The sequence below is a fragment of the Alosa alosa genome, chromosome 9 (assembly GCF_017589495.1).
Source record: "Alosa alosa isolate M-15738 ecotype Scorff River chromosome 9, AALO_Geno_1.1, whole genome shotgun sequence".
In the NCBI taxonomy this organism is placed as follows: Eukaryota; Metazoa; Chordata; class Actinopteri; order Clupeiformes; family Clupeidae; genus Alosa; species Alosa alosa.
The window spans coordinates 12,913,983-12,925,001 of record NC_063197.1 but is presented as its reverse complement, the minus strand read 5'-3'; the positions used below and the strand labels follow the sequence as shown (position 1 = coordinate 12,925,001).

The window sequence follows — 11,019 nt, the reverse complement described above, 5'->3', positions numbered from 1 at the left end:
ACCCGGCGGGCCACAGGGTGCATCTGCACTGTGTCTCAGGCACCTCTGGGACTCCAATGAGTCTGTCTGCCTCCCTGGACTGATCTCAGGTCAACCACATTCAATGTAATTTCTGTCTTTAATTATGAATGGTTTTGCAACACATTGGCCCCATATCAACTGATATGTGAGTAAATGGATAGTGACTGTGAGTTATAGGTTGCACTGTAAAGCATAGCTTCACCTTTCAGTTCTGGGAGTAAATTCATTTCTGTAGGTTGCATTAATAGAGGTGTTTGTGACACATGCCACCATATAATCAAATTGCGTGTGAGCCTGTAAATGTGTCTGTGTGTGTGAGAGAGAGAAAGGGAGATAGAGGGAGAGCAGCTTCACAGAAGAGAACTTCTGACGGCAAATTTGAGGAAAAGTTGGTAAACCACCCTTCTTACCTAATTTGAGGGTGCTGATTCTGAATATTTTGTTTACCAAGCTCAATTCTGAGTTCTAAGCTGCATAATCAGCATTTTAACATAAAATAGCGATTATTTTTGCTTATTTTTCCCTAAATTGGGTTGATTTCAAAAGTAATCACTAAAACCAAATAAAAGTGTTCTCTAAATACATGTTTGAGCATTAAAGAAGCCATACTATAGTTTATTAACATATTTAATGGGAACATGATTACAGTTAACATGTAATAAACTCTACCATCTACCATCAGCAACAACTGACAAGTAAAAAACATTTTACTTCTAGTAACACTGGATTTGGTATGTGTGCTTGCCTCCATATTAGAGCTTGATAATGTGCTCTTCTAATATGCCATTGAGCAGCATCACTTGTTGGTGGTAGAGCCTCCGATCCTCGACACCTAGAAAACAGAGTGGCTCTGGCATAGTGTTGTCATGATACCAAAATTATGACTTCGATACAATACCTACCATAAATATCTTGATACTCGATACTGAAACGATATCCAAATCCTAAAATATCTGGAAAAGAAAGGACGCAGGCTTCCTCCAAGTGTATTGAGTCATTTGTGTTGAATTTGGTGCACTTTTGGTCAATTCTGGTCAACTTCTAAACTTCCTACCTAATTGTGTGTGATTAAGTCCTTTATTGTTTTTCATAGCTCATTTATATTGTGTGATGTTTGGCAATAAATTACCTTTAAATAGCCAAAGTAGGCTAGATCAAGGTCAGTGTTGAAATTACTGCATGCAAATCACTTACTGTAATGCTATGCAGAAGAGCCTAATTTTTAGGCCATCTGATGTTGGCTACCCTAGGCCTTCCTGTGTTTATGGGATTTCTTTGACAGTTGCAAAGGGAAAAAAGTGAAGATAGTCTTCTTTGCTCCCAGTGTAATTTAATAAGTACGTTTCAACCACTCTTTGGGTCTTAATCAGAGAGGCCTACACCATTATTACATTACATTACATTACATTTGGCTGACGCATTTTTAACCAAAGCGACTAACAACATGGTAACAGTTAAGTTTTAAAGCAATTCTCTCAACAATTTTAGGACAATTTAAAAATGGAGTACAGTAAGAATAAGTGCATCAGTGAGTGCTGTTTTAAAACAGTTGAGTGTCAGTTCAAGACGGGTGGTACTGTAAGTGCTAGGATCAGCAAAACTTGAAAGTGGTGCTATGAGAGGAGATGTTCTCTAAAGAGCTGGGTCTTCAGGAGTTTTTTGAAAATGGAGAGTGACCCTGCCCTTGAACTGGCAGTGTTTTCCACCAACGAGGAACAACAGATGAGAAAAGTTTAGATTGGCCTGAGCGTATCTGTTGCAATATCTGTGTGCATTCCTACATTAAGTCTATTTCTTTGATAGTCAACATCATTTGCTACCACATAACAAATACCAAATAACAATACAAAAGTTTTTTACAAACTTTCCTGCATACTTCTTAAATGTGCTGCAGTCAGATGGGTGTCCTAAAGACATAACTAGATCTTGAGCATCTATTACCAGTGTTGAATGAGCAGTTTTTGCAGTGATCACTACTGGACATTCCACATTGCTAGACAGCACTTGAGTAAGGATAGACTTATTTCCACTTCACAAATAACCATCGCTATCTGCAATAGCTACAGTACAGGGACATTAATCAGTTCATAGCTGAGGATTTGTCCTATAGGTCCACTTCCCTTTCAGCATCATATGCAGTAATGATGCACTGGAGAATGTTTCTTTTTGTTGCACTATAAAGGATATCTTGTCTAATTTTTTTGCAAATAATGCAATCTCCATAGCACTCTTCAGCAAGCATCAAACAGGCACATTCTTCCATTTTTTTGCATGGCTGGAATTTGAATGATAGGAAAGAGCACCAGTGAGATTAGGCAAGCACAGTCGCCTTTATAGTAAAAGAAAAATACAGTGTAAATCCTCTGTAAAGACTGACAACTGTTCATAATAGTTAGTGACAAAGTACTTTCTACAGAAAAATGAGCAGTCACCTACTATTCTATCAATTTATTATCAAGGAATCTATTTTGCTTGTAAACGTCATACTGAATTTTAGCTATTATTTCAATTTATATTTTAATTTTAGCCTATTTTTATTTGATACTTGAGGGTCATTGGGGTAATTCCTGTCCTGTCCTACAATCTGATACATAAAGTGTATATTAATGCCTTATTTTTTGCAATTCCTATGATATCTGATGGCAAAACCAAAAAGTATGTGAATTATGCTAATTATGCTAATTAGCAAGCTTAAAACTCAGAATTGAGCTTGGTAAACAAAATATTTGAATTCAGCACCCTCAAATTGTGTGAAATAGCCCCTTTACCGACTTTTCCTCAAATTTGCCAACGGGACTTTTTCTGAACGTTTGTTAGCTATCTGCTCTCCCTCTAAGAGAGAGAGAGAGAGAAAGAGAGAATATCTGTTAAGACAGTGTATCCACATAGTTTGGAAACATTTCAGACCATCAAAAGAAGACATGGAAATTCCAAATTCCTGCTACACGGCTACAGTTACTGCTGCTGCTGTTACCACAGCTAATCCTACTACTACTATATTACATGACTGTAACTACCTACTACTAGTACCATAAGCAACTGTAACATTGGTCCTGTCCGTAGTTTACACCATTTATCAGTCAGAATGTCGTCTTGAGAGATTTCTTTCACAACTTTCAAGAAATAATTGGGAAAAGATGGGTCATGGTAAACTGCACAAAAAACAATCAGATTAATTCGAATTATTCATCAGAAAAACATTCTGTTATCCCGTTTTATTTGATGAATCAATGCCACTGCAACAGCAACAGCTGAATTTGTTGACAGCCAGATTCATCACAACGGTGAACCTCAATACTGTTGCAAGATGCAACACTATATACCATGTAACTCCATCCAGTGAGCAGTTCATCCTAATTGCACAACATGTTATATAATAGTATAATTGTATGTCAAGCAACTGAATGTCTGAAATTGTTCCCTCATGTTGGCTAGCCAATCAACAGATTGCAGGGTCGTTGGTAGGTTCATCCAGAAAAATCATGTCCTGCATGCTACACCAGGAAATATGGCATTACACCCTCCCCCCTCAAATTTAGTGGTCTGTCGGGTAAGTAACACTCATGCTTTAGGAATAACCTGAAACGTACCCCTTATAAAACAAGTAGCTTGCACAATGCGTGTAATGGTAATGGGGCATATGCTAACTGTGCAGGCAAACATGAATGATTTATTATTACTCCCAGAACAACAATAGTATGTCTGTGTTTGTCTGCTGTTGTGCAAGTGAGGCTGAGCATCCAGAGAACTATGGGTGTATGGTTTTGCCTGTTATAAACATTCATGTTTTTTTTTTTTGTGGGGAATCGTGCATGGGAAGTTTTGTTTCCACAAGTCAGCCCCCTCTCTATCTTGCCCTTTCTCCCTCCCTATTTCTTCTGTCCATCTCTTCTCTCTCTCCTCTCTCTCTCTCTCTCTGTCAGTATTGAGGCCGTGAAACCTGAGCTGTGGGGGCCAAATATAGCGCCACACAGTGAGCAGCCAGAGGCCCGGACAGATGGGACTGCAGGCCACTTTACAGGCACCACTCAAGTGGACCTAAACCGGCTAAGAGTACTCTAACTCATTGCCCGACCAAAATTTTAAAAAAAGAAAGTGCTGGGTGCTGCTCTTCTGGAAAGTGGTGCTTCCTTTTTGCTCGTCTTACTCAAACTACGTTGGAAAAGCTGGAACCGTTACACAGAAAAGACATTCTGTGGAAAAACCTTTGAAGGTAAGCAGAAGGTGCCTCTTCTTTCTCCTTGCTGAGGAGGACTTGACTAGAATCTGTTGACTTTTCTATTATAAGACTAAGTTGAGATTTCTGACATATTTGACATGCTGGTCATTCATTGTCGCTGAATTTGTTTTCATACAAGTTTAGACAGGACACTACACTCATAAAGAAACCACATGGTAGCTTACCAGAAATCTTGGTGTGTGAAGATTACAGTATAGCATGTGTTCTAGTTTGTTGTTTTCAACAGCCACAAAGGAAAAATAGACAATTGTAGTTATAACATATGAGGCACATGGGCAGCTTTGTAGACATTCTGTAGACAGCCGTAGACGATATTCTGAGAATCCATCATCGTTTTAGATTTAGATTTAGAATTTCCAAAGGTACGTGTGTGTGTGTGTGTGTGTGTGTTTGTGTGTGTGTGTGTGTGTGTGTGTGTGTGTGTGTGTGTGTGTGTGTGTGTGTGTTTGTGTGAAAAAGTCCCGTTACTGTTAAGGGTGGTGGGACTGCTGTGAAACATAGCCTCAAGGGATTAAAAATAACAACAGCTGGCCCTCAGGTCGCCATGACAGAGGGAATGTCACTCCATTACATCCACACACTCACACATGGGCATTACATACACACACACACATTTACAAGAACGCTTAAACAGTTGTAAGAGCACACACACACACACACACACACACACACACACACACACACACACACACACACACACACACACACACACACACACACACACACACAATGAACTTAACACACTAATCTTCATCTGATGTCAGATACCAGGGACCAAAGACTTAAGGGAAATAACTGAAATACTCTGCATTGTCAATGTCACACTAATGTCTCCACTCATGTGGTCTATTCGCAAACCAAACACACTGTCTTGGTGAAGGTGAAAGTGTATGCTTCAGTGATTGGTTTGGCATTTCTATCACTTGGCATTTCTGCCACTACTATTTCTGTGTGTTTTGTTTGGAATGTATGTGTTTTTGGGGTGTTGATTTTTGTGTAAATTAGTTCACAGTTGGCTGTCATTGTTGACTATGCAGTTTGTAGTGATAGTTGAGGTAAATCCAAGTTCAGTAAACAGAGGCGAACAATTATGGCAGGCACATTCACTTTGAACTTTTAAATTTGAATGTCTAAATTGTTAGATTGTAACCATAACTCGTAGTCAAGCAAGCAGCCATATTGTTGCACTCCATACCTCAGACTGTTTGAGCATGTTTGCAAAGGTTCGCACTATTTAACTCAAAGCAGTATGAGTGTGTACGCTCAGTAATGGCGACCACTGGAGAAACACTGACCGTTTGTAAGGGTGCAGAGCACAGAGATGTGAAAAGATGGAAAGATGAGCTGTGGTGTGAGGGATAGTGACAAATGCCAACCGTACCCACTCAGGCCTCAGGAAAAGCCTTTGTTAATGCCCATCAGCTGTGCCCAAAGAATGCCAGCCTGAGTCATCCTACGACAACTGTATTTCTGTTGGCACATGGCACATCGTTTGGTGTGTGTTGTTGTTAGTCAGGCTCAGCATGGACGTCTAGGAGGGCTGAATGTTTTCCAGGTCACTTTTTATTGTGCAGGCATGATGTTTAGTGTCTAGCCTATAATTACCACAGTATGTGTTGTTTCAGATATTTGCCTATTAATTACTACATTAAATATGTGTGCGTGTGTGTGTGTGTGTGTGTGTGTGTGTGTGTGTGTGTGTGTATGTGTGTGTGGTTGTGTGTGGTTGTGTGTGTGTGTGTGTGTGTGTGTGTGTGTGTGTGTGTGTGTATATGTGTGAATGTTATAGAATGCAGGACGGGAGCTGTAATGAGCCCCTGCCCCACTCTCTGCTGCTGAAGGACTCCGCTGCTCTGGAGGGTCATGGGGCCATGTACTCGGACACCGATCTCTTCCCGGACTCCCTGGCGGAGCTGGAGGGAGGAGACTGCGACTTCCCAGAGCTCTCGGCCTTCCTCAGCGAGGACGAGATGAGCCTGAGCCTGGACCTGGCCCGGGAGGCCATGAGCGACGCCAGCGACCCAAATGACCCCGACCCCCCCGCCCCATGCCCCATCGATCCCGTGCTCCAAGCTCTCCCCTCGGTTTTCGTCCCCCCACCACAGCCGACTCCCCCTCAGCCGCCCCCGTACCACGAGACCAGAGGGCCCTTCTTGCACGAGGCCCCGATCTCCCACACCCTCATCCAGACCCCCGAATTCATCACCACTACGTCCAGAAGCCCACATGGGACTCCGCTGCTCAGGCAGCCCGCTCCCTACAACCCCCCACTCCCTTCCACCAACGCGGTAGGAGCTCCCCCGGCCTCTCCGGAGAAGTTTGTCTGCCACAAGGCCATCACGCCGGTGTACAAGCAGGAGCGCCCGCGGCTGGTCCACGGCGGCCTGGAGCTGAATGAGCGTGCCGCCTCGGCCACTGAGTTCTGCAGCCGCGCTGCCACCTTCATCGAGGAGCTCTCGTCCATCTTCAAGGGCCCCATGCGCCCGGGAGAGCAGCGGCGTGCTGGTGGTGCAATTGGGAGCGGTGGTGGCGGCGGCGGCAGCGTCGGCGTCAGTGGAGGTGGCGAAGAGGATTCCTCTTCGCCCGACAGCGGCTACCTGTCCCCCCAAAGCCACCGCCAGCCGGTGACGGCAGCGCCTCCCTCGTCAGCATCCTCCACCACCTCCTCGGCCTCCTCTTCCTCACTCGCCCAGCAGGGGGCGCACCACAGGAGCCAGGTGAGCCTGGCACCGGAGGCGTTGGCGGCCAGCAGCGGCGGTGGTGGTGGGGGGGTGCCCGAGGCACAGCAGCAACAGCAGCAGGCCAGGGGTGGCGTGTTGGCCAGCGACGGCCTCATTTCGCCTCCTCATTTCACCCAGAAGCTGAAGAGCCAGGAGGTGGCCGAGGGAAGCCCCATCCGCCTGGAGTGCAGAGTGTCGGGGAACCCCCAACCGCTGGTCAGGTAGGAATGTCGCAGTGATTGTTTGATTACAGATGTTATATGCTTCACACGATGCTGCATGCTAATGATGACAGCAAAGGAAGGACTATGCTAACATTCCAGATAGATTATATGGCGGGAATTATCATATGTGAATTGTAGCATTCATGATATCAGCAGGGATCTGGAGTGTCAGTCACATGAGTCTCAGTCTTTCTGAGCCTGTTGTTGAGGTCATGGTAATAGGCCTGTAAAATCCTAAAGCATCAGTTGAGAGAGAGAGGTGTGAGACTGTGTGAGGTTTGAGACCATGGGCCCTATCATGACATTCTAAAGTGCATCTTCACTCGTCAAAAGCTTATTCAAATTTAAGTAGGATGTCCAGTCCACATTGGGAGGGTTTTCGTTATCAAACGTTGAGCGCATGGCGCAACAAGGTGTTCCTAGGTTTTTTAATCAGTCATGGGTGTGTTTGGGGCATATAACATCATTTAAACCAATGAGAATGACATCTGCCATTCCCTTTAACGGAGCAAAGCGCGATGTCAAATAAATACATCAGTATTTTGACATTCAACGGCCCATTTGAAGGAGGCTGCTTGCAAGACCGTATGGAATAGTTATCCCACTAAACCATGCTTTACTAAAACCTAGCATAGCCTTCACGCATTTGCACTCCCCTATTATTTGAACTCATTGGCAAAGTGAAACGAACTTCACCATGGTGTCAGTCAACGACAAGACAGTTATATGCAGTTACTTTCCCTATTGACTGACAATGGGTTACCATCGAAAAACATAGGCTGGAAAAAGCAACAATTGCTCAAATGACTGAATAAAAAAACATTTATCTTGCAGAGGAGTTGCTTATATCTCGTGACAGTGTGTCTTCAGCTGTGCTCCATACGTCTCTCCCCTAATCACTTTTAACCGTCATTACCAATTTGCAAATGATGGTGAATAACTACTCATCATGAGATGTACAGTATTTCGTAATATCTTTATTCTAATTATGTTTCCCATTGTAATCGTGCAAGTTGCATGGATGTGTGTGGTGTGCGTTCATGAATGATAGAATGATGGTGCATGGACAATGCACTCTTAAAATAACATATAAACAACTCGCCATAGACTTCTGACCAGGTGTACAATAGCGATTTTTAGACAGTGCGCTAAGCCACTCCCTAAGTTGTGAATTGCCACACCCCTGGGCGCATTGTTTAAAAAATAAACGTACAAAATAAGGAATTACAGTTTGCGCCGGGTGGAAAACAAGTTTTATGCCATGCGCCAGGGTGCAAAATACAGCCCACTGTTGGGGTCTGTTGGCGAAAGACACTTGGGGGTAACTTTGTTGACATCTGTGTTACTGCAGTAAACCACGTTCATATCAACATACCTGTGTAGCTTACACGCTAACAGCATCTCAGGTATGACATTTGTGAGAAGTCTGCTAATCTGTTGAAAGTCTTCTCTGGAGTATGATTACAGCTGATGTAAGCAGCGCTCTTGCTAACTTCCAGCAGACTATGCCCTCCACCATTTAAAGTGCAAAATAATTTACAAGCAGGGATGCTTATCATATTGGAACTGTTGTTGTTGGTTAATATAGCCTGACTGTACTGAAGCTTTGAGTTGCTTGGAGTACAGGAAAACGTCCTGAATGATGGAAGGGTCTCTGGCGACTCTGGAGGTGGTAAATAAGCGAACGTGATCTGAAAGGACATCAACTCTGGTATTTTCTCCTTCTAATACTGGAAAGTCACAGTCTTAGCCGCTGCCTATATTTAGAGCGACCGTTGCAAGGCAGTGGAACTTGGTCTGGCCCTGGGCCCGCGCCAGGTTGCGTTCTCTCAAGGAGAGGGCTCCTGTGTACCCAGGGGATCCAAAATGGCCCTGTACTGACACCCAGTCACAATGAAGACCTTTCCAGATGGGACCAAATTGAATCAACAAGTCCAAGTGTTGGTGTGTGTGTGTGTGTGTGTGTTTGTGTGTGTGGGTGTGTGTGTGTGTGTGTGTTAACCGTCAACTCCATACTGGCCCTGAGTCAAAACAGACAAGCGTTTGAAACACTCAGTAGGCCCGTCAGGCGTTAGTTTGGCTGGGACTCTGTGGGTTGGTCCCTATCATGTCCTGAAACTGTCAGTTTTATCTCTGTATCAACTCTTTATCGCTGTATGTGCAACATAAAACAGACATTTCGGGCCCTAATTGAAATGGCGGGGGAGTTAGGCAATGAGCAAAGGACATTGGGCCTCATTCACCAATATCTTCCTAAGAATTTTCTTAACTGTGTTAATGTCCTACGAGGAGTCTTAAGCAGATTCACGAAGGTGTTCTTAAACCTCAGAATCGTTCGTAGTCTCGTTCTTATCATGCTGAATCCCATTTCTTCTTAAGTAAACGCCCTGTCAATCCCCATAAAAGGACATAATACTGCAAGGCCGAGTGCATACAAATTTAAGCTGAGGCTTTAATTTCTACCTTATATTATAAACTACATGAGCAAGACAATTTGATTACAGTATATGACACATGCTTTGAAGTGACAGCACTGCTGCAGGAATGGAACAGCAAATGAGCCATTATATTTAGTAGTTATAAAAAGTTAAAAAGTGTTATTTGTTGTGTTTATTTATTTTAAAATACTTTAATGCTTTGTAAAAAAGTGGAATTTAGCTTATTACATTTTTTAAAAAAAATATCATAAATTATAAAATAAACGGCATAGTTGTCATTTAAATTCTATTATATTTTACATCTGCAGATATGATGAAAATGCAATAACCATTTATTTTGCACAAACAAGTCAGTTCTCAAATATGCGTAAGAGTGTTCTTGAGTGTTAGTAGATTCTGTTACCTAAGAACAAGAAAACATTGGTGAATACCATAATCTTTGTCAAAACTGCGTAAGTAGGTTTTAAGAACAAATTACTTCATAAGAACGGTTGGTGAGTGAGGCCCAATGTGCATGAACTAAAGCTGTTGTGTGGTGTGCAAGAGCACTGACCCACCGATGTTTAGTCTAAGTTATCAAAGTTATCATTATCTAAGTTATTAAATTGGCTTCACTTAGACTTTAGACTCTTCACTTTGCCCAATAATTAAATTAGGGCCCTTTGTCTCCTCAGCACTTTTCAGAAGAAAGAAATCAATACGTGTACGAAGCGGACACTTTTTTCAAAAGCAGTGCTGTCTATGCAGTGGTTATCACACTCTGAAGTGTTTCTGCACACGCACACAAGTGATAGAGGACTGAGAGTACTGTAGCATAAAACAGACAGGGCTAATCTGCAGTCGAGAAGGAGGAGGGACTGGTGAAGAAGTTGGACGGCGGTGAGAAAAAAGGGGGGGATAAAATGTTGTTGAGATGACTGGCACGAGGAACCCGGACTTCATGCCCGCAGGGGGTGTTTGAAAAGCAGGTCAGAGAGTTCTTGTGTGGTCCCCTACACTATTGACACCACTCCACCTCCCACCCCTGAAACTGTAATGGAGTGGATCGGTCCAACTGCTAATCAGCTAAAAATAAATGCCCCATGGAACAGTGAATGGATAAGTGTGTTTTTACACATGGCAGTGCTAAACTTACTCTGTATTATCCACATAAAGGACGCAGCTGTTTCCTTAATGCCCCCTACAAAGCGGATGTGGACTCAAGCTTGTGTACATCAGAAGAGTGGAAATTAGCAGTTGCGTGTGTGTGTGTGTGTGTGTGTGTGTCTGTGTGTGTGTGTGTGTGTGTGTGTGTGTGTGTGTGTGCGGCCAGCCACACAGTCTTGGTCAATGCCCTCCTGACAGCAGGAAACAAGGCTTTGGTTAGATGTGGGTTT

The 11,019-nt window shown here is 43.3% G+C and overlaps 1 protein-coding gene across 5 annotated transcripts in view; it reads left to right on the top strand.

The window, feature by feature from the left end:
- The first annotated feature begins 3,969 nt into the window (after positions 1-3,969).
- palld (palladin, cytoskeletal associated protein) overlaps positions 3,970-11,019 on the top strand; it is a 95,609-nt gene continuing 88,559 nt past the window's right edge. For all 5 annotated transcript variants that reach the window (XM_048252162.1, XM_048252163.1, XM_048252165.1 and 2 more), the window contains exons 1-2: positions 3,970-4,234; positions 6,051-7,202. In XM_048252162.1, coding sequence (XP_048108119.1) covers positions 6,052-7,202 — 1,151 coding nt within the window. In that variant the 5' untranslated portion in view covers positions 3,970-4,234; position 6,051. The remainder of the gene's footprint in view (positions 4,235-6,050; positions 7,203-11,019) is intronic.